Below are 24,521 nucleotides of genomic sequence, written 5' to 3'. Positions count from 1 at the left end.
TCAAAATGAAAAAAGTCGCCTCTACAAATATATTTATTTTTTAATATTTCATCTTAGCCATGCAAGTTTGTCAGTTAAGGTTTGCCTAATACACTGTGATTCTTTAGCTCAGCTCTCTGAGGTTTAACTCAGCCAACGAGATTATTTCTGCCCCCAGAGAAGCTTTGCCACTGAGAAATGTCTGCATAAATAAAACTCAAGTCTCCTATAGGACCTTGTTTAGCTACATTCATGACATTGTGAGTGTGTACATTTATCTGTCAGTGACCTACTGACACTGGTGACACTGTGAGTACATTGCAATTATCTGAGGAGAGCAACTCTTACCTGGGCCTGTAGCAATGAGTCACATCCAGCGAGCATCGGGTTGGATTAAAAGGAGACAGATGGATTAATGAGCAGATGCCAACTGTTCATACAGTGCAAAACCTATGATTAATGCAACATTCAAGAGTTCATAATCAGAAAAGCCTGTGGCATAAACACCTGTGTGAACTTAGCAGATTCACACACTACCAGGCGTACTTGCTGATACTCTAAGGCCTGGAAAGCATTTCATTTGAGCAAATCAGAGAACCTTAAGGAATCAACTGGCACATTTGGGGGCATTAATTCAGTGGATGGGATCCATTTATAGCACCCGTTGCTTTTTGCAGTGTCGCTGCTCAGAAAAAAATGACTGCAGCAATAATGAGTGGAAGGTAAGAGAAAGCTCTGCAGACTCAAGTTTATTGTCATAAATAATTAATTTATTTCTTTCTCTCTAGTGCTGGATATGTATAATGTGCAGCATACTTGTAATAACTACAGACATATTGTAGCTCAGCTCATAAATATTAAACAATGGTGAGCTGAAAAGAGCTTCAGTTTTGACTTTAATCTCCTGCTCAGCCACCAGCTCGCATGTCTTAGCACGTAGATTAGTTTGGCTGTCAGTACCTGGTTGATGTGGTCCAGTTTAGGACACGGCCGACCTCCGTTGTAAGGCTTCTCCCGAAGCCATTTGGAGCGAACTTTGACTCCGCTCCCACAGGACTTGCTGCAGCGTGACCAGTTGGACCATTCACTGAGTTTACAGTCTGAAGGGCAGGGGATGATGCACGCCTCTTCAATATAACCTGAAAGGTGGTGAAAAACAGGCGTTTTTGTTGTATTTTTTATAGCGCAGATTCTACTCTAAGGTTTGTGACCTGTAAACTTAAATGGATGAACACTGTGACCTAAGAGTTAGCTACAGACATCAGAAGAAAATCCAAAACACTGCTGTGCTGCTTTTTCATGCATTTTCAATAAATTATTGGAGTGCACAGTATCATCTCTTACTAATTATTTCATGAGGAAAAAGCATTCACCCGAAAATTGATTCACAAGAAATTTGCTTTGAAATAAAAACCTTTGTTCTTTCTGCCTCCCACCAGCAGGATCTAAGCCTCACAGGTTGGAAATGACTGCTTTAGAGAAAAATACCCAGCGTCCTGGTTGTTGAACCCGTTGTTTTCTTCATCTAGTGCAGTTCCATTTTTTTTTCTGTCTAACATTTCAATTTTATTTAAAAGGTGTAAAAGCCCTGTAAACTATTAACCAATACTTTACAAACTAATCTAAATGCATTTATTGATTTTCAGCCAAGTGGAATAAAAACAGGGTCCATATTCAAAGGCCTCATTTTTTGCTCTATTACTGACAAGTGGAAAAAATATCTCCCAAAGCAGAGGTACAGTAGGGCCTGGCAGGACGCTTCGTTATTTCAGTCCATCTTCCCACAGCTCACAGAGTCTTGACACCATCAGCAGGGTGGTGCTTTTTTGGATTTTTCTACATCTCAGTTGTGATCTCCTCTGTCTTGACCTCTACACAGAGGTCAAGTTTCAGTCAAATATGATGAAATATTTCTACACTCCTGGCTTTGTGTATTGAAACTTTCTCTACAGATTTCTTTTCCTTGATCAGAAACAGTCTGTTTAGTGCATCAAGTACATTTTGTAGGCTTATGCAACAGCACTGGTCTGCAAATCAGTTTACCCTTTGATTAAGAAAATCAATGAGGTGAATGAGCTGGTAAAGTGGACTGTCTCACCAGCTGCTTAAGCCCTTCCTGTTTCTAATGTGAGCTTCTCCAGGCTGCTTTTATTTTCAGTGAGACATGTGGTGCTACGCTGATGATGGGCTTGCTGAGAACACACTTCCCACGATTCAAGAGGAATCCCACACAGGCCAGTCACTCCTCACAAATCAATGTTGTCAAGTGGAGTGGTTTTCTCACTTTTTCTAACCTGGGAAAAGTCTTGCTGTTCCCTTCGCGCTTCACACTGACATACTGAGCTGCCGGGTACAACAACACCTGACCACTGAGCTCTGTGGGATCTCTGTGCTGTTAGTAATTCTCCATTCTGTCAGATTTTCTGTATTGGTCCAACAACTGAGCAAACAATGTCTCAGTCTCAAAGCTCAAGCTAAAGTTTAGGCTAACACAGCTCAGCTCAGGCAGAGCGGTCTGGTGGTGTGACCATGTGCTGGTAAGAAGACTGAGCCTAGTCTGAGTAATACATTTATATGTTTAGGGCACCAAAACACTGCAGAGGTTTATATTTAAGTTTATCTCTGATGGGCAGAGCCATAGTTAAAAGGACAATCACAACCATCACCTCTGAAATTTGACTGGCCTACACCCTCAAAGACTGCTGTGATATCAGTGAAACCATGGGCAGAAATTACAGAGGGAACAAAAGGGAACAGATGCCCTTTTTTCAGGGAAAACAGTTTTGTCCTCTTAAATGCATCGTTATAAATATATGATATTGATTATAGTATAATAATATGTATTGAAAGCTCTTGAATGGTTGGGTGGGTCTCACTAGTAGCACCAGGAGAACAATCTGGAATAAAAGTTGAATTAATATGATTTTTGTTGATTGATAAATATTGTAGGATTTATGAGGTTATATTTCCAGTGGTGCATGCTAGAAAAATGTTATTAAATAATTAGCTGCAAGTGCTAAAAATGGACCTGAAACAAAGCTTGTGTGGACGGGAGAAATCTGGGTATGGCATTATTTGGTTTTTGATGCGATGCAAATGCTGGCATAAATACAGACTTAGTATTGCTTAAAACAGCTAAGGAACATCCAGACCAGTGCCGCCACAGGCAGTAGCCAAATGGATTGTTAGACTTTAATCATGGGGTTTTAAACTTGGCTCAATTGGAGAGGACAGTTGAAGGGTGATCGTGCCACCCAGTCTGCTGGACCAGAGCAGTACATTTTCTTAAAGCTAATAAGATTAGAAAATAAAAGTCTTTTTAATCCAGTCAGAGCTAGAGTTCTGGCAGCACTCTGGCAACAACTACGGTAAATACACAGTGATCTCGTCCATACACATACACACAGTCGTGTCTCCATGGAGCTGCATTCGTTTAATAAAGCTCATTCATTTCTAAACGTAACCATAACTATTACTTGCATAATCTGCACTTAGCCTTACCCAAACACTAACGCCAATCTTTCCTAAAAATTAAATGATTTATGTAACAGGAACCTGCTTTTAGTCTCCATATGCGACTGTGCAAACAGATTTAGGTCCCCACAACATGAGTAATACCTGCACACACACACACACACGCACGCACGCACGCACGCACACAGACACAGGCCTCCTTTCCCTTTGGTGTCTCTGAGCCCAGATCAGCATCTCTACATCCACACCTTGCTGAGTAAAGCCTGGCCTCTAAAACAGCTCCATTACCTTCGACCTCCACTTCAGTCTAGTCAGGTCATTCGAAAATCACTCACACTATCACTTGGAGGTTCACCCTGTATAAAAGCCACAGCACCTGTGCCTGCAGTTCACTTGTAATTCAACTGATATAAACTTGTTAGGTGTCTCGTCTCCTCTGTGAAGCCTTTGGGCTGAGGCCAGGAAGGAGATCACTCCTGCTGCCTTTGCAAGTCAACTTAGGTACAGCCAGACACATGCTCTCACTGCAGTCTCCAAAGCAGCCGGAGCTGTAGAAAGCTTCCTTAGCTGGTAAAAACCAAATGATACGGTCTTACTAATCATATGCTTAAATCTCCTTATAATAATTTGTATATGCACCAAACTATCTAAAAGATTAGTCAAGCTTTGTAGAAAGATAAAAAAATATTTTGTAGCCTGCAAGAATGTAACAATTAAATTAAAATGACATTAAACTGTACTTTGCCAGTTCAAGAGATTATTTTGCTGAGAGCATGTCTCGTTATTTTGTAAGGTCTCAAATTTCACAATGCCTTCTGAGATTAGTGTCTTCATCTGGTCCTGAGTCTAGTGGCATTTTGCATATATAACCACCTGACTGTTTTTTTTAAAACTTATCTGGATAGGTAGGTGGATGTTTGCAAATTACTGATGCGCAGAATGGAACTGACAACACAGCTCCACCCCCCCAATCCAATGACTTCCCTCTATGCACAACTACTATCATCACTGTGCAATACTTAATTTACATGCAATAACCCACACTGTAAATATATAACACTATTTATTTATTTTTCTGATTTGTCTTTTTGTACATTTTATATTTTTGAATACTGTTCATATGTATATAGTGTATATAGCGATGCTCTGTATCTCATTGTACATGTATATAGTGACAATAAAGGCATTCTATTCTATTCTATTCTATTCTTAAAGCTTCAGAATCCCACTAAAGTTGTTTTCACATTGGTCTGTGACAAATGACAAATGCTAAATTAAAAAGTATATGTAGCGGCTCAATTAGAAGACAACCATATATGTCTAGATTTACTGAAAGGGCCAATTAGAGTGTTGACACAATTATAAAAAGGTGCAGATGTGAGTGGAAAGTGGTTTAACAGCAACACACTTGTTCTTTTAAACAGATGCAGTCTTTGTTTCGATAATTGCCAACACAATCAACCAAGAACAGCACAAATGAGCAGAAGTGACGTGGGTGGGAATACTTCACACGTGCATAGTGTGTTATATTTAACCTAAAAAAGATAATATAGTATAAGCATAGCTTTTATATGTTAATAAAGTTAACGCAGCTGTGCCATGTGGGCAAATATGCACATTGATCTTACTTTTCCAGCATGTAGTGTGATGCTGAAAGCATTTACTACAGTCAAAGGGAAGAATCTGACAAACAGCCAGCTGTGACAACAAGAAGGACAGTCGATAAATTTAAAGCTTCTGCAAAATCCTGAATAAGTGACAGGTGACACATACATCCATAGTTGTCATGCATTTTATAAACCCCACCTGCATTGCTCTAGGTTAAACTCCACCCTGTTGTGTTATGATTTTGGACGGGAATGCTTTAGCACCCAGCTCACGGCTGTGAACTGTCCCCCAAGCTCATTCTAATAACAGCTATCACATTCGTTGTAAGTGTGGACGAGGTAGGATATTGGTTTTCTTCTCATTGTGTAAGTAAAAGATTCATTAAAACATTTACAACATTCTCCTCTCCAAATTCTGCAGTGTGAAAGGAAAACTGCGGCACATACATATGCAATGAGGACAGCCACAAGAGTAACAGAGTCCACATGTTTCCTTTGCTAAATTTTTACTGTGCCTTTTTAATGAGTCACAGCAGTAGCCTTTGCACCAGTGCACACCCTCCCAGGGTGTGCTAACAACTGCAAAGTTAATGAAACTTTTTTGTAAATTTAACAATTTTTTTGGTTGTTTTGACAAATATTATAATAATCAATTGCAATGAAAACAACAAAAAGAGGAAACTGTTCTATTGTAAATATAGCACAGATAGAAAGATACATTAAGTTAAATACTGCTGGGCTAAAGTGAACACAACGGATAATAACGAGACTTTATCAAAAGATGATTTTCTGTTTGCAACACTTATTTTGTCCATCTGGTCGGGAATAAAGTCCAGGTTATTCATCAGCTAGACATTTGAAAGCAAATTTCATCTCCCTGATGGCTGTCCTGCGAGACTTTAGATGCCCGTTTTGGCTCTAGGGACCACCCAACATTACTGCCTGTTATGCCCCTCTGCTCCACAATCCTCCTCAAGGTAATAGAGACAGCCTAATCCCTAGATGCTCTGAAAAACAACTGTATACACTTTAGGCTCAGGTTGGGGCTCAGAGGGGAACAACAGCAGTGGCCATTAGGCCAGAAGGACTCGCTGATGTTTTTAACTAAAATGATTAAACATTGACCTTTGTCCTCAAACCTTCAGGAGAAGGTTTTGCCTTTATGACTTCCCCCAATGATTGCATCCCCTCCCCCTTTACCACAGTGCTACAGTGCTGAGCCATCCTGTAATATGATGAGGCCAAGGCCCCATGAGCCATCCCGTAATATTATGAGGTTAAGGCTCCCTGAGCCACCCTGTAATATTAAGTCACAGTGAAGGTCAAAGCATCATGGGTTGTTGATAGCAGCAGAGATAAGAAATAAGACTAACGCCGAGCACATCAGAGATGAGAGATTTTCCCCTTCTGTATCATCATCTTTGGCATAGTTTAATGTTACTTACCTACACAGCTTTGTGTGTATGGTTTGAGAAGGCTGTTGCTTTTTTGTTTTGTTTTGTTTAAGTTACACCAAACAGATGATCTGCTGTTGAGAAAATGAGAAATTCATACACACAAACACAGTTTGCAATAATTTTCCATCAAAGTGAAGAGTTTAAAGACATGAGTGGTGGCTGAAATTCTAAAACAGGAATGGTCGATTTCTTGACAGGACATAAGAGTGGACAGGAGAGATGAGGAAAATACACAATACACAATATTGTGTATTGTGTATTTTGTTGTACAGTTATTTTATTTTCAACTTTAATTTATATATTTTATCTTATTCTTCCCAGTTAAATTTACCCTTCATTCTAATTTGTGTTGTACAGTTATTTCATTTTTAACCTTAATTTATATTTTATTCCTTCCTAGTTAAATTTACCCTTTTTAATTTTTCATATTTATTTCCTATCTTATTCATAGCCTTTCCTTTTTTTTGTTTTCTTTAGGTCACGAGCAGTTGTCCAAGCATTTCACTACATATCGTACTGTGTATGACTGTGTACGTGACAAATAAAATTTGAATTTGAATTTGAATTTGAATTTGAATTTGAAAGGACGTGCAGGAAATGGCCTGGGGTAGACTCGCCAAAACCAGTAAGTTATGTTGGTGCATGAGAAAAGCCAGGCCTAAAGATCTAGGCCTAAAGTTCAGTCAGCGAGCCCCTTAAAAATCACAGGTCTGCATTCCCCAACTGGTTGGTGAGTGGCTGCTAGAGGTTGCTGGCAGTTGCTTGCAAAGAAGCGTATGGAGCTGCACCAGAATGCTCCATGCAATTACTCTTTCCTAGCAGATTGCTGTGGTCGTGTGTAGTTTGCCTGGAAGATGTCAACTTGTCTGCCAATATTCATCAACTGCTTGGTGAGCTGCAGTGAAAAGTGTGTCTTTTCTGTGTTGGTTGTGGTGGTAAGGCACAAGTGCCACCTGAAATATCAAAATCTCATAGCAACCAAAGCGGTCAGGATTTCGGTGCAGCATCCCCTTTGTGATATATTTCACCTAGAAACATTAAGCAAACACTCGCCAACATTTTACCCTAACAACCTGTTGTTTCCAGGTGGTGCCAACTGGTCGCTAAGTCTGCGTGACTGAGGCCTTAATATAGTGTTCACTCTCACTGACTTTTGCTGTTATTTATGGCTGTGTTATTCATTTTTCCCTCTTTCATCACATGTGTGCTTCAAGTGTGAGAATTGGTCATTTAAACGACTTGAAGCTTCATTTATTCAGGTCATCAACAATATACCTGCCAGGTATGGCGAAGATCAGATGAACGGTTGTTGAAAAAAATGCAAGAAAACACAAATGCCTACAGCATTTGAAAAGATGAAAAGTTTCCAACAGAACAAATAAGCAGAGTGAGTGGTTTAACTTTTGACCCCCTCAGATAAAAGATGAATCTCCGACCTCCAAAGAGAGGATCAAAGCAGTCAGTCGACGGGAAACACCGATGCAATGAAACAAGCCAAAGGATGAATACTGTATTTCCGAGATTCCCAACAATTCACTTGCCAATTGTGTCCTCTTTTTATTAGAGAACTCCTTTTGTGGTTGACTGGATTATTGCTGAACACTACGAGAATCATGAATCTTTCATTTGGATGTTTCTTTTGCTGCTGATTGCTCCATCCCTGCTGTCAAGGTTGACTTTTTAATTGGCTAAAAAAATAAGCCTATATAATAAGATATAATATATATATAATCCTTATAGGGTTGCTTGCTGTGCCTGTGTCAAAACCTCAGAATAACAGCTTATTGAAAACAAGTGGTGCTAAAGCAGAGTGAGTGTTATCTTCTCTTATGCAAAATTATTTTCACAGAGGAATAAGACAATCTGAAAAGTGTGCAGAACCACAAAGCTTGAAATAACGTCCACATTTAATGATAACCCCCTTTTTTCTGGTGATGTCTGTGTAATAAAAAGATAAAGGGAGCACAGTTTGCCTGATCGACATCATAGCCGGGGGCATTGTGTCAGCTGCGGAGTCGTGGAAGGACCATGTCTCCTCCTCCATCAAGATTAAAAGTGATGATGGTAAAGATGGAGAGAATGGCTGAGAAATTGGGAGAGGGAGTTGCAAGGAGAACAGAGGAAGACGGCTGAATGAGGGGAATAAAAGAGATTTAATGATCTCTTTGAGCTTCACATGCACTAATGCCAAGCTTCATGAATGTGTTGTTGTTTTTCTGTGCACCTCAAGGAATATTCCTTTTTTCTTAGCTCAACAACGCTTAAAGATGAATGCATGGGTGCACACGTATGCACTCACAAACATTCACATAGGTGTAAAAATACACAGAATCTGACAAAAGCACACAAACACACAGAGCCCCAGCCTTACGATGCGCTCGTCACACCCACACTCAGATTAACTGACGCATATCTGAATCTGTGACTCACACAAGGAGAATAAAACCATGTTTATATATGCACAACACTGATGTATTCATTTGAACATCTCCTGCATTCGATTCCACAGCAATTTCACAACGAGTTTCTGAGCTGGGATTCTTTGCTTGAAGTATTTTGGATCTAAGATAAGACCTTACAATGAGGGGACAACTGATTCTGACAGGAGTGTGCCAGAAAAAGGCCTCCTTATGTGAAATTCAGTATTCAGAATGAGTCTTTAGCAGCCATGGGAGGGGTTTTCATATGTGCACAAACAAAATCTTTTGCTTCAGATGAATATTTAACAGAACAAAGTTATTCCTGCATCTGCTACATTCCAGTGCACTACAGTAAACTTCTCACCTGAAACCAAGAAGTAAAGTACAAGAAAGGGGAGAAAAGTCTGATTTTCTACACATTGTGCTCCAACTCAAGACTGAAATCCAGATTTCTGAGAGCTGCCACCAAATTTTAAATGGTAGTAAACTGAACTTAACTCCTAAAAAAAACTACAAAATATCCCAGAAAGGTTTCTGTTGCATTGTGTAGACATAAATGGTAGTTGTGGTCAACTTGTCTAATTCTACAGCAGCACCACTTTTGGCAAACAGCATCTCTGCATGGCTGGATAACCCACAGAAAACAGTGTCTTCGTTATAAATTAGTTTCAATAAAACTAGCCAGAGGAAATCTTCAGGAATTATGAGACATGGCCTGTGTGCACACATCTGAAATTAACCACAGTTGAGGGAGTAGATGCCGTGGCTCCGTCTGGCATAGCATCACCCACAGCTTGTCACCATTACTGTTAGAGATACATTGAGCCAAAACCCCCAATTTATGAGTTCTACCCTGGTTTTAAAGCAAATTAGATAACTAAAGCCATGTAGAACACAACCATTTAATGCTGCACTTCCACCCACTATAATGCACACTCTGTGGAATAAACAGAAAGGTCTTCAGTGCAGCCACACATTGCTGCTACAGGTACAGTATACAAATGTTCAGACTTTTAAAAAAATACCCATTTAAAGGAGATTTAGGACGAAACTCACAAAATAAACACCTGAAAATGAACAACGTGGTAAAATGAAAGTATATGGTTGAGTTTATGAACATTGCCCAAAGGTGCTACAACCATAAAAAAGCAGTTTATCAGCCTAGTGCTACTGCTAACTACTTTTAAATATATAAAGACATCCTAAAAATTGTCAGTTCAACTATAGAGCCAGTTTTACCCTCGGTAGTTCAGCTGATATTCATATACTCATATATGATATGTGATCCAAGTGAAATTTGGGACTCATCCAAATATTTTGAAAGGGTTGTAGCTTATGTCTAAAAACATACTGAGATACATGTAAAATTAACATCCTCCAATTCTTAGGTCTGCCTGGTGAGTGTGTAACACACTGTCCAGCAGCTAATGAGGATATGTGCCAACAAACTATTATTTGTGTAATCTGTACCGCACATTTTTCGAGGTTTTCCTTTACAAAAGGAACAAGCTCTGGGACTACACTCCTGACAAACGCACATGCAAGCATACCCACCATGACTGTTGCAGCGTGACGTCTCCACCAGCCTGTTGTCCTGATCGTAGCACACCATGGCCTGGTAGCGGTAGCCCTGTCCACATTCCTTGATGTCTCCTTGCACCTTCATTCCTAGGATGCTCTCCACTCTGCCTCCCTCAGGCAGGATGCAGTCTGACCAGTTCCCCACTGGCTGTGCGTTGTACTTATCACAGGGGCAGTACTGCGTCTCACTCAGAGGGTACATTTGTGTGTTCTTGCACTTGTCTTTCTTCTTGCTTCTCCCTGCGGAGTGGAGCAGGATATAGATTAAGAGAATCCAGAGACCTATGTGTCTGCTGGCATTGACGGATTTCAGCATGATACTGAGGCTGCTTTCAAGGTCTTGTTTACCCGCTAAAAAAAAAGACTAGACAACACAGGAGCTGCTGTGCCCCTATGCATGTGGGATACATGATGATAGATTAGGCTTGCCAAATAGTTTCCAGCAGAGTGGGCTCTTACTGAAACAGCTTGATATTTTTTATCCTCACACATGCCAAGCATCGTTAATCACAGATCACTGTGCAAAGAAATACTCTTTTCCTTACAGCAGCTCTCATTAGTAGCTGTTTCCAATGTAAATAAGGAGATGATGTGTGGATGACTGTCCCTCTGATGATCCGAGGCTTTACCTGCAGTTTTTTGCCATCAAATTTTCGAACTGTGGATTCTCAAATTTGTCTTGTGACAGGCGCACAGCTTTGTGTTGTTGATACTGTCCACAAACATCACAGTGACCAACAGGCAGAAGAAATGAATGCTTCTTCCACCCTGGGATCCAAATGTTACACCAACCACAATTATTTTAGATTTGGTAAAAAGAAAAACTTACTAAGGCTAAAAAGAAATGAACTAGGAGGTAGTGGGCAGTCATGGTATTAATAAAAATGCTTTTGAACCACAGGATAGTGGCTAAACCACAAAATCCACACTTTCCCCTTCCTAAAAAACTAAAAACAATGAAAGCATGTCTCTAAAAGAGTAATTACCTGACTTATGACTTACTAATGATCCGTCTGCTCTCTTACACATAGGTGGTTGGGTCAAAAGGTACTTAAAATTCACATCACTGGATAACAAAAGCTTTTCAAATCCACTTTCTCACAGTTTCGGGTTGACTTTGTAACCTCTGTGCACAGTTGTGGAGGTACCTTAATTCTTTACACTATTACACATGACTGCAATGCACGACGTACCCCCTGGTGACACTGACACTGATCACAAAGGCAGACGTCTTCTCCTAGACTTGTTGCTTTAATTCCACCAGAACATTTAGCTGTCAAAAACTAAACGCAGAGATTTTTTACCTTGTGTTTCATTTTAAAACTCCTCTGTTGGAGCGCTGCTCAAATCTTCTTGCACTCCTCAAATGTTAAACTCCAATGCAAATAAGTCTGCCTGAAAACGGTTCACAGCAGTGCATTGTTTGTGCTATGCCGCTCTGTCCTCACCTATCAATGACCTCTTTCTGGTGCGGACCCCCACACAGTCAGCTGTGCAAGACGAGAACTTGGACCAGTTGGTCAGCTGGCAGTCATCCTGGCAGGGGAGCTGACAGCGCTGAGTGATGGCAGGCATGGCCTTGGCAAATTTCAGACACTCACTGATATCGGCCTGCGTCCCGTCCAGCTGGCGGCAGGACACGGCTGGAAGAATGAGAGGAAGTCGGGTCAGAAGACCCCATTAGAACATTAAACATTGTGATTTAATGACTGATTGTTTCAACAGATTGATTGGAAGTCGTAACATGAATGGAAAGTTAAAGACATTGTTGAAAGGTAATCAAAAGTTGAATGTTTATAGGAACACTAGTGTAAAAAAACAACATTCAAGTTGAGATGACTAAATACCATTTTTCACGACTGTTACTGTTACAGTTTACTTTACTTTTTTGATGCATTTTCCATTTGCAGGACTTCCTCTGAATCTTACTTCATCACAGCATATTTTGATTTTGTAGACAAAACAAAATGTCCTAAAAAGTAGTAAAATATAAAGTATTTAGCTCTACATTCAGCAATTCCAAAATGAGAAACAAACTTATATGTTGTATTTGTGCACAATAAAAATATAAACGCAAGGGTCATTCATATTTCATATAGGGTGGTTGCTTCCAGTTCAACCACAGTAGATTTCCCTGCAATGAAGCATGGGAATCTCACTTACGTTAAATGTCTAAATTTTACAGGAAGGAAAAGTTCAGCAAGGTACTCTCAGCTAATCCCTTATTTCCCAAGAGCCTACCACGGCACACGGATCTGCATCTTTGATTTGGTACAGATTTTACGCCTTTCCTGACACATTCCTCCCATTTATTGAGGCTTGGGACCAACACTCGGAGTACACTAGCTTGTGACTTCCTGAGGCTGGGTTTGTATCTCCTCCCAGTCTCAGACCTGCTCAGTATTTAGGTCAGAAAGCTTGACTCTAATAGTTCAATAATTTAACAACCAGTGTTCCAGTTATTTGTGCATTATGCACACAATATATAAAGTTAAGGTGAGTTGAGTTGCAGACGGGCTTATAGGCACATTTGGTTTCCTATGGAAAGAAATATCTGCTGTCTGTAGTTTGATGTTATATTTTTACTGCACAGATAAAAACTAGACAGCAAAAGTGATATTTTTGCCTCATGATATTGCTGTGTTTTAAAAAAGCAATATAGTATATTATACATTTAGCACTTGCAGAAGTCATTTAATAGAGGTAAAGCTTGACTAATAAAAGATTTTTGTCAGCCAAGAAAAATTTAAGGGAGTGAAAACTTCAGATATCACTAACTATGCTAATAGGATTTATATAGATTTATAAATACATATCTTTATATGTATTTATAAACTCTCTCTATATATGTAAACACTATTGGGTTCATTAAATCACCTGAATAACCTTTCAGTTATGTAAGTCACAAGAGCATGCTAGTAACACGGGCACTGCTTGGTTTCTATTTATGGCCACAACCAGAAAACAAAATGAAACTTAACATTACTCTAAGGTTACAATTCATAAAGAAGATGCCACATTGAAGATTCGCTTAACCAACAAATGATGTTACTTATAAACAAAGATAAATAAACCATTTGGGTCTTGGCCCGGTACACAATAGACTATAGGAGCCAGGACTTTCCCCTCTAAACTAATTTAATAGTAAATGAAATAAGCTAAATAACCCCCCCCCCCCCCCCCCCCACACACACACACACACACACAAACACACAAAGAAGAAAGGAACTGAGGGGACTGGAGAGCTGTTCACTCCTCAGTCCCAATCCTTTGCTCAATAAGGGCCAGGAAGACCAATAATTAACTTCTGTTCAGCTATGATGCTACTCTGCTACATGTGCTGTCAGAGTCAGAGCTACTATAGAGCTATACCCAATTTATTTTTTCTGCATTATAAATTTTTTTTCATCATGTCAATATAAAATCTGTAAAAATGATCACCTAATTAAATCAGATATTATTGCTAGTGCACCAACATTGTCAATTGGCTAGATAGATCGATCGATCGATTGATAGATCTTTATTAATCCCACGGGTAGGTTCCTCCGGAAAATTTTGTGTCCAGCAGCAGAACACAGACAAAATTTTTCTTAGTAAGAAAAAATAAAGGGGAAAAAAAGAATATGAATACAAGTATAAAAATAACATATAGAAGCCAAAATGTCTATTGCTATAGATAAAGCTCTTTCAGAACTACACAACACATCCTACAACCTCTGACAGGCCAAGTAGTTCTTGTGACAAGTGAAATGACTTTGATATGTGAAATCACTGAAGTGCCCCTTTAATTAGGAGTTCTTAACCCACTCGTGAGCACGATGACTTGAAATATAGATTTAAAGGGAGCGGATGAAAAATAGATCAGAACTTTACGATTCAGATTAGCTCTCAGGGGGGTTTAATAACAATTAAGAAAAGAGCAGACACAAAAGCATCTCTCCCTCAATTGGTTTAAAGCCCAGAAGTCAATTTGTCTTTGACTGCATCATCCTTTCCTTTGTTCTTTCAATAAAGGGTAGTACTTGTGTTGCTGCAATATTTCATTTTCTTGTGATGCAGACATTCTGCAGGGCTGTACCTTCATAGAGAAATCAATCTCTAAGCACATTTTGCTGAACCCCCGTGGGCACCGCTATTGGTTTGGAAAGCCTCCGTCGGCTGGTGTGTTAGGTCAGGTCTTATATTGTTGTGTGTGTGTATGTGTGTGACAGAGTGGCTGTGTTCAAGAAAGAGAAAGAGAACAGCACAAGCCCTCTGTTCTGTGTGTTTAATAATGCCACTATAGGGTTTTTCCACCCTCTAAGGAAAGCCTCTTTCCAGGTAAACAACACAATACGCTGTCAGAAAACACGGACCAGAAAGGACAGCGTGTCTCATTTGGTCTGAGTCGATGACAAAATGATTTCTGCCATTTGGAAGTGACAGAAGTGTGAAAACCAGTGCAGGAGAGTCTGAACTTCAAGTGTCACATGGCATCAAGTCACAGAGAAGCTGCACAGAATCTGGAAAAATAAGGTCTATAATGGACCTTAAAGCATTTTCATAAACCGATTCTTCTGTCCATTAATGCAAGCTAGCAAAGGCGAGACAGAAAAATAAGCACTAATAATGGCTTTCCATAGGAGCTGGAAATGAAATTGATCATTCTGCGTGACCCCCCTGAAATTGGATTTTTATGAAAGCCTCCTAGGACTCTATAGTGTACCCATTCTCTATAAAATGGTGAGAGGAAATATGCTTTTAAAGAGAGAGAGCCACAACTCTTAAAGTACTTGTCACTTGTGCGTGAAGTCGATATGAACAGGGGTCTGGGCTGTTGTGTGCTATAGGCACGGTGAAGCATCTTCTTCTAAATTTGAGCAAGAGATATTCGATTAAAATTGCATGACAAGAGCCCGAGGTGGAAAAAAAAAGCCAGCAGTGAAACAAGCCAAGCTGTCAAACAAGTCTCAAGAGGAGGATGATAAGGTGTGAGCACATTTCCTTCCCAAACTCTAGAGGATTACAAATAAATAAAAAAATAAAATAAAAACAACTGGAGGAAAAAAGTAAAAGGAAGAAAAATATCTTTTACTGCTGATGTTTATAGGAGTGTCATCTTCAGTTTGGGCCACGTTGTGTGAGTGGGAGGATTTGATGCGTACTCTAACTAAATTGGCCTATTCTCCAAACTTTGGCACATCCATCTGCTGCTTCATGGCTGGGCTCCAGATGCTCCGCAATGAGCAAAAATTAAATTTAGGGTGATTAGGAATGGCTCAGGGACGGTGCAGGGGGAAACAGGGGACGGAGAGATTTGTTTCTATACCTCGTGTTTGAATCCCTGGTCCACAGGTCTCTTGTGCACCCGGAGTGTCCTGTCTGAGAAACCAGGTGACCAGCTGGCACTTCCTCCATTTGTGGGTTTTCCACCTAGAATAAATAAAATAAGTACATACTTATAATTGCTACAATAATATTCATTAACACAGCAACATCTTGCAAAGCACCAGGTCAGAGTCTGAATAGAATAAACTCATTTACAGCACAGTAATGCTGTGTTCTGCCCACACAGTATCAGCCCAGTTAAGGCCACATCTGGATGAGGTATTACATTGGAAATAGAAAGCATGTCCCACTTGACAGCTAACGGTTTTGTCCTGCATGACATGTCACCATGAATGAAAACCAACTCTGCATCTGGAAAACCTCATGACTTTCCAACAGAAAGACAAGCATGCTAGATGATTTTTAAGTCTTCCACGGATGTTCTATCGTTTCTCTGAGGTTGACCAAAAGGAGCAATAAGTGCTGCACCAGCTGTCTCGTTGTACAGGCGTAAACATGATAAAATACAACTGAAGCGATGCAGTGTAGCTAGGCAGAACTGTGAAAAGCAAAACAGCCTTTATGATACGCACTGCTTTGGTTGGTTTACATAATTTTCCTGGATTATAACCTACTTCTTAATGATTAGCACACTGTGAAAGCACACAGGACTGATCTGGAAACATCACTTGTCGTGTCTCTCAGCACTGAAAAGAAAAATTTGCACATCTAGGAAATTTAGGAAAAATGCACTGTGTTGCGAAAATAAGAGAAAAGGTCTGCCTGACCAGACAGGTAACAGTGATTTGTGCTGAAAAAACAATTACACTAATGAAAAGGCACGATTATGACTCACACAGCCACAGCAGCTGTTTTACAGGTACAAATCTAATCAAGTCTGAGCACAATGAGGCTGAGTGATTTTAGAAAAATATGCCATTTCCAACTTTGCAGATATAGTGCACACATCATTAAATGTTATCTGGTCACTATTTCAAACAAGGAAAATGTACATAACCGATTTTTATTTATTTACTTTTTAAATCTGAACATTTAAATGTATTGAAAATAATCCGTTTTGGTCGAAAATAACCATTACATCCGAATGTGGGCCTTGAGGCAACATTTTGGCACTTATATTGGCACCATATAAATGAATCTGAACTGAAAGCCTTACACACAGTGTGCCTGCACAAATAAAAGTGAAATTCATAGACGGATGCAGAGTGGCTGCAGAATAACCAACTTAGAATAACATAGGATTGCTGGATAGCAATTGGCAGTAAAATAAACACTGGTGTTGCTGACTGTGCCGTATGAAAAGAGAAAGTCTAAATAAAGAGTAAAGTATAAAGGGGTCTGTGCTGTTGTTTGAATTTGTATTCTTCACACAGTATCAGGGAAGGGTCTCATTAAACAACCATGCACATACATCCAGAGTCTTGCAACAGGTATGTCTGCTGCCACCACCTAACCATGATGTCACCATCAGAGAGTTAATCTGGAATTAGAAAGAAGACAAAGACAGTCTAAACCCACAGAAGACCTGCGGTGCTGCTTCAAAGGAAAAAGGATAGATGCTGATCTTTTGGGGTCTTTTTTGTCTTTATATGATGTTTATTCATCAATAACAGCTACTTGCAGCAGCACTTTTGAACTACTTTTAATCCTGCCTTTGTTTTTTGTCTTTTTTGTGTAATACATTCTTGTATTGACCATGAAATAATGCTTCATCATCACTGTAATATGAACATGCAAAACAAAAAAGCACATTGCTATTAAATATGAACAAGCTTAAAATATGTTATTGTATTTTGCATTTTTCAGTGTTTGGGCTCTGTATAGGTCCTGTTATACTCGACTATGTTATCACAAGTGTCAGCTTTTCCGCATATTGTGCAGGCCAATACACAGGAGTGCCCAAACCTACTTTCTTTGTAAGACTTTAAAAGTTTGGTAGTGATCAAACATTTATTTTGCAAAATTAGAAATTTTTGGGCAGCACAGATGGAGGACATTTTTCTAAAAAGTGCACCCCTTTTGTCCTCAGACACAGCAATCCAAAAATTACTGTCCGTTTCAATTTTACTTAGTACACGCAACAAATAAAAAATGCCTCTCCTCCTCTGATATTGTGTGTCTTTTGGGCTAATGGTTCCTGAACATACGTTTGCACACAGGGATCTTTGTGTTTTGTTAAAATTGCACTTGACATGACATTTTCAATCTGTGACAGCTGAGATAGGCTCCCCCCCGTGACCTTGATGTGGATAACCAGAAGAATTCAAATGGATGAGGTTCTATAATGAAAGTCTTCTTTTTGCTTCACAATTTTTCTTTATATCTATATGCAGGTGATAAATTGCTTCTAATCTCCTCAGTATCACAAAGTAATCTGTTCTGGAGAATGAATGACAAGCTGCTTGAATAAAATAACAATTTTAACTCATGACCCCAGAGATGTCAATGTGCAATGTCCCGTTATCTTCTAAGTAAGTCTCTGATCTGGCTAATTCTGCTCTGAAGCATTCGACGCTTCCCTTTGCACACACTTGCCTTTATTCACTGCAGAGCCCAATGCTCTAACCAGTGATTGGACTAGAAAACTGACACTTTCTTTAAATGTCATGTGCTCATCCAGCCTTAAGACAACATATTTTTACTTCTAATCAGTATATGACAGCTCCATTGATCCAAGATTACAATGTACTCACTTCTCTCCAACTATTTATTTTTTAGAATCTAAAACATACTATTTGTTTTTTTAACTTCTATTTCCAGCACATTCCACAAAAATGTTCAGCATGAGCTGTCAGGTGCATCTAAGCCATTTGTTATGTCACACGCACATCCTGAGTAAGCACAATGTTGCTCATGTCAGCCCATGTTTTTTATAGATATGCCCATAAAAGTCTTTATAATAATATATATTTTACAAAGAAACACCTTAAAGTCAGATATGATAATAAAAACTATGTTAATGATGTTGGCTAATAGTGCTAACATTAGCTTTACAAGCTAAAAAGATGAACAACTTAAAAGCCATAAAAATCTGAAGGTTTGTTTGTTTTTAGGGCTTAAAACATTAAAATGAAGTGGGAATGAAGTCTAATCAACAACTTTACCAACCCCTTTCTAACTGGATCTGATCCAAACACCTTGATACAGTCGATGTATATTCATTGACTGTACTCAAGCCAGTAAAAATCAATTATGGGTTAAATAAATCAATAAATGATAAAAAAAAAAAAAAGTAAATAAAATAATTTATGTTCCAGATATGGGGGTACAATGAGAAACAAACAAAAAAAATAAAAATGCAAAAATCAAGTAAAAAAAAAAAAAGAAAGTTCACAAACTGTCCTTTGATTACAGTAAAAACATGAAAAACTAACATTTGTGGATAAACAAACATTTGTGGTTGCACAACAGCTGACAAGAAGAGACTACAGAGGGTCATCAGAACTGCAGAGAAGGTGATCGGCTGTCCACTCCCCTACCTGGACTTAATTGCCAGCTCAAGATGTCTCTCCAGAGCCAGGGCAATTATAAAGGACCACCTCCATCCTAACCACCACCTCTTCAACATCCTGCCCTCTGGAAAAAGGCTCAGATCCATCAGGTGCAAAACCAACAGACTAAAGAACAGCTTCTTCCCGTGGGCTGTCAGAACTCTTAATGCAAACTAAGAGTGTGTAAAGACTTCCCCAACACATCCACCCTGACACTGCTGTTGATCATCTATGTGCAATATCTCAGTCTTTCCATGTTCTGTGCAATATTTTTGGCTCATGTGCAATTATTTTGGTCCCAGTCTGTTTCAATGTTTCCTACACATACACCACGTATATAGTTCCACTCACATATGTATACATATACACTGTTTTTTATTTTATTCTCTTTATTTAATTATTTATTTATTTTTCGCCTTCGTTGTATACTGGTTTCTCTTCTTCTTACTTTAGCACCTTTGTGGTTCAGCTACCCAATTTCGCTGTGCAAGAAACTGCACAATGACAATAAAAAGCTCTCTAAGTCTCTAAACAGGTGAAGTTCAGGTTGGACCTGTAAGCAAACTAACACTTGGGAGTTTTCAAGAGCTGCATATTAAATCATATAAAAGTTACATCATCGTGAAATAAAACATCAGGTTGTCATAGCTAGAGCAGTTGCATGTCTAGTCAAGCATCATAGTCCCTCTTCAGTTAAATGAATTATTCTCATTTTAACATTTATGTTATACATGATGCAAAGTGCTGCATATTTCAATGGCATTTTAAACATGATTTGACTGATGACTTATTAAATACAGAACATGTGTTATAGTTTGTTTTTTTGGGGGTTTTTTAGCTTTTTAAAAGCTCTTAAACTACACACAAACTATTTGTTTGGCCAGTATTTACAGTCATCCATTACAGTGTGCTCAGTTTAGAAACGTTTTTTTCTGTGGTTTAATCAACGAGTCACCAGGAAGATACCTGCTCACCACAAAGATAGAATCAAGTTGGTTGCAGCACCTTGTCACCATAAGAAAGGATAGCACAGCTACATGGCACAGCTTGGTTTATATAACCAGAATATCCAGGTTTCTTTATCACAGAGTAAAACCCCGCTACCACTTATTGCTTTTTTGTCATATTTAATCAAACTGTGTAGACTTTCACCTTTATTTTCACACTTTTTTGAATAACATTTATTAGAAAAAAGTAAAGGAAAAAAGTTAAATTGCGGTGGAAAAAAGATTTCAATTTATATTCTAAGATAAACTCTCGACACCACGGAAATGTCACAGTCTGAAATTAATAAACTGGATTATTGGATTTCCCCCCGTAATTTTTCCTGATAAAACAACCTCGTTTCCAGTTTTCATCACTAAACTATTCATTTCTGACCAAAGGCTTTGATTTGAACACAAATTAAAGCCAAAGAGACTGATGAGACTGGCATAGATATCCAATAAGACAAAACGCTGACATTATTTTTACTTTATCTCATTAGTTAGTCCATAACTTACATCTATTTTGTCTCTCATGGTGGCAAACAAGGAGTTAACAAGAAAGTGTGCACCTATAAATAAACACATGCAGCTGGTATTTTGAGAGGTGGGAACAGAAAGTCAGACTGACAGAGTTTGCAGGTGTAGAGAAAATCTGTATCTTTATATCATAGTTGAATCTTTTGATGTTTGTTAAATATTCTAATAAATTATTAAATTAAAACTTGGCTGTTTGGGATATGCTGTTGGTTTGTATTTTGGCTTTTTAGGGCTGCAAGTGAAAACCATTTAAACACAAAAGTAGAGCATAGAACAAAAAACAACAACAACAAAAATCTGTGCAATGAGCCTCAAGGTTGAAACATTTTAAAACCCACGGGTACATTGTCCATGTGACAAAACATTCAAACAGCAACAACAGTGTTTGTCGACACCTGAAGGCGGCTGTCGTGCGCTTACCTGAAACCGGGACAGGTTTTGGGGACCTCACAGTCCCTCTCTTCTTCGAGCACCTCTGGACATTCCTGCCCTCCGTTGGATGGCATCTGGATGATAAGACGTTTCCTTGATTGCTTTTTCTTCACAGCAATACCAGCTGAAGGGACGCAGACAATTAATGAATTAAATTAAGAAATATGATGGAAAAGTGATGAGAAAAATGTCAAAATGATAAGCTGACTACTCTGTTAATAATCCTTGAAGAATGGACTTGGAGACTGCAACTGCCAATTCTAATTGGACAGCCAGCGTCAAAAGCGCACACTTGTGATTACTGGGGATATCAAGCCAACAACGATGATGCGGAAAAATCCCATTAGACCTTGGAACTGACTCAGATTAAATTTATGGTATTTACATGTGTGGCGATGCCCTCGAGTAGTTCATTAAGTTGAAACAAGCCTCTGGATAGCCCTATACTCTGCTTCAAACCTTTCTACGTGGGTGGTGTGTAATTCTCTGCACAAGGTTAAGATATCAACAGCATCAAATTAAAATGCACTACCACCAGTAAAGCATGCTTAGACCGAAGAGATTTATGCCACCGTGTCACAGGAGGAGGTCATCAAAATACGGATGATAATGATTTTCACTCGTAAATCAACTTAATGTTTTTGCCACCACTCAACAGCTTGGGCAATGGCCGCCTGACGAAGGTGACCTCATCTGAAAACGTCTTCCTTTCACCGCTTGAAAACAACAACACCGACCACTTGCTGGCCGGAGCAAGCAGACTTGCCAGGCCCACTAACGGAGGTCAGCCCAAATGTTGTCCTACATGCCAGTCTATCAAATTAATGATCTGTAACGAGGCATGAGAGCATGTGTTTATGTGACAGTCATTGTCTTCAGCTCAGTGTAGGCCAACCCAACTCTAGAGTTGTTGCACTTAGTCAATTAAAATTAGCTTCTGTGTTTTCCATTTTGTTATCTTTTATTATTATGTTATTACCAGCATATTATTGTCACCTCTGTCAACTATGATTGGAAATATTGTGACTATCCTGAAACCACCAAGGCCTGACTGACTGAATAAAGTACTTTTTACAACATAGAGGAGTTTGGCACAACTTCACCCAATTCCAAGAAAGTCTAAAGAGGCCCAGCAACATTTTCAGTATAAAGAACAATTTAATGATTTGACCAGTTTATTTCGGCTTGCAGCCTTTATCAGGGCAAAAACATGTTACAGGCCACATTTTAAAAAGCAAAAAAATTAAACAACCAATCACATATGTTCAATGTGCTCATCCACCAACCAGACACCAGCAAGGAGGCTAGGCCATGTGGTCATGTGGTATAAAGCCAGTCTTGGAGAGTGTCCACTATAAAAAATAAAACCTGGTACACACCCTGTTTAGCATTTAAACAGGACAAATCTAAATGAAGGGCAGTGTTTTAAGTTTTCCCCATCAATGTCATATACAACCAGTACAAGTGACACAAAAACAAAAAATAGAATGAAGAAAAGTAACATGTATGTAGATGCTTATTATTTAAAAGTACAAGCTAAGAAAATAAAAAATAAGAGATAAAAACATGAGAATGAAATTAAAGATGCATGATGAAAATACAATACCATAAATAAGCTGGTTTAATGGGAAAGTTGTCGGAGAGGACTTTACTTATTTAGACTTTATGTTCTTCTGTGTGTGCAAAGAAGCAGGGGAAGTTGTGCTGGAAACTTTGTTTCTTCAATACTCTTGAATTTTTTAACAGCAGCAACAACAGTTATCTATGAGCATGAATCGTTGTTTTTTCCTTCATACCTGCATCACATGTAATTGGACACGTTGCCCAGTCACTGAATGGGGTCATGATACAGTCCTTCTTGCAGGGCAGCTGGCATGGTCTCATTGTGCTTGGGCGAGGACCGTCTGGACACCTAAGCAAAAACAAAATCTCTTTATACATTCATCAAAACACAAGAGCATGAAGTCTAAACCTAAAAAGATTTACTCCTAAGAAAATAGTAATTTTGATAAAGCCAATGTATCTGACTAAATCTTTAATCTGTGGGTGCTGAGCAAGAACACTTCTTATGGGCTCTTTCTCTGCACTGGTTGTGTTACGTTGCCACAGCTCTGTACCAAACGGGCAGAGAAGCAGATGTCCATGTGGACCCTCATGCTCACCATTCAATGAAATTTATATCACTCAAACCTAAGCACACTCACAGACACAAAGAGTATAATCAAGGGCAGAATTTTTTTTATCATTTTAAACCATTGTTTTTCATTATTATCAAAAATCACAACATTTTACAGCAGAGGAATCCTTTAAATTCACTTAATGTGAATCCCTGTGAATAAAAGAAAAGAATTCATTTGCAGTAAGCATAGCAGAGCAGTGGTTCTCAAAGAAGGGTCTGGAAGCTTCTGGGAGACAACAGCCACAAGGTCCATAAAAATCATTTAGCTATAAATTATAAAATTGTACTCTATTATTTAAAAAGGGTCACAAAGAATAAAGGAAGCACTCTTCAGTGAGGCAAATTTTAGTGTTCAAAAAGCTAAATCCAGGAAATATTGCTAAATGTCTCAAGTGTCAGCATAACCCAAGACAAACAACTAAGGCACTCTGTCTTCAAGTGGAATTGTATTTTTAGTTTGCTCTTTGATCATAGTAGAGAAAAAACACAAGACAGATGACAGGTGCAAATCTACAGATGGGAGCAATTTATACCAAAACAAGCATACTGTGTCCTTTACTCCCACCCACGTTATCTTTGAGCCAACAGAAACTCTGCTTACACAAATCACATTAATGTGTCTCATTGTATTTAGAATGAAAAACTTCAGAATATCAATAGTTTCTGTGGTATCTTGCATTAAAAATTGTATCAGAAATAATATTTATAATTTTGAGAGATCTCTGGAAAATTGGATCCCCTGCAAAAAGTCATTGGCTACAGATAATTGAGTATGCCTACTGTAGACATAAAGAGAACCGCAGGATGAAGATAAAACAATATACGAATGTTGATGAAGTCATCACACGATGGTCCCATAAAAATAAAAAAAAGAATATTTCATTAGCACTGATATAAACATCATACTTTTGTCCAGTGTTTCATTTCGCTTTCTAATAAGGTTTCTTTTCAAAATAAAAGATCTTTAAAATATATTTTTATTGACTGCGTGCGTGATCACTGCTGCAAAACATGATGGTTTATTTAAGATATCAGAACTTGTAATGAGGG

The 24,521-nt window shown here is 38.8% G+C and overlaps 1 protein-coding gene across 2 annotated transcripts in view; it reads right to left on the bottom strand.

Moving 5' to 3' along the window:
* The window catches only part of thsd7ab (thrombospondin, type I, domain containing 7Ab), a 211,001-nt gene that overhangs the window by 53,916 nt on the left and 132,564 nt on the right, over positions 1-24,521 (bottom strand). For both annotated transcript variants that reach the window (XM_085292562.1, XM_085292561.1), the window contains 7 exons: positions 23,089-23,204; positions 21,281-21,416; positions 15,827-15,930; positions 11,967-12,161; positions 10,492-10,758; positions 940-1,118; positions 328-333 (listed from right to left, as the gene is read on the bottom strand). In XM_085292562.1, coding sequence (XP_085148688.1) covers positions 328-333; positions 940-1,118; positions 10,492-10,758; positions 11,967-12,161; positions 15,827-15,930; positions 21,281-21,416; positions 23,089-23,204 — 1,003 coding nt within the window. The remainder of the gene's footprint in view (positions 1-327; positions 334-939; positions 1,119-10,491; positions 10,759-11,966; positions 12,162-15,826; positions 15,931-21,280; positions 21,417-23,088; positions 23,205-24,521) is intronic.

Source organism: Mchenga conophoros, linkage group LG11 (genome assembly GCF_057382185.1).
Source record: "Mchenga conophoros isolate Kocher_MC1m ecotype Shallow Benthic linkage group LG11, M_conophoros_male_GT1.1, whole genome shotgun sequence".
In the NCBI taxonomy this organism is placed as follows: Eukaryota; Metazoa; Chordata; class Actinopteri; order Cichliformes; family Cichlidae; genus Mchenga; species Mchenga conophoros.
This window is presented reverse-complemented; position numbering and strand designations above follow the sequence as displayed.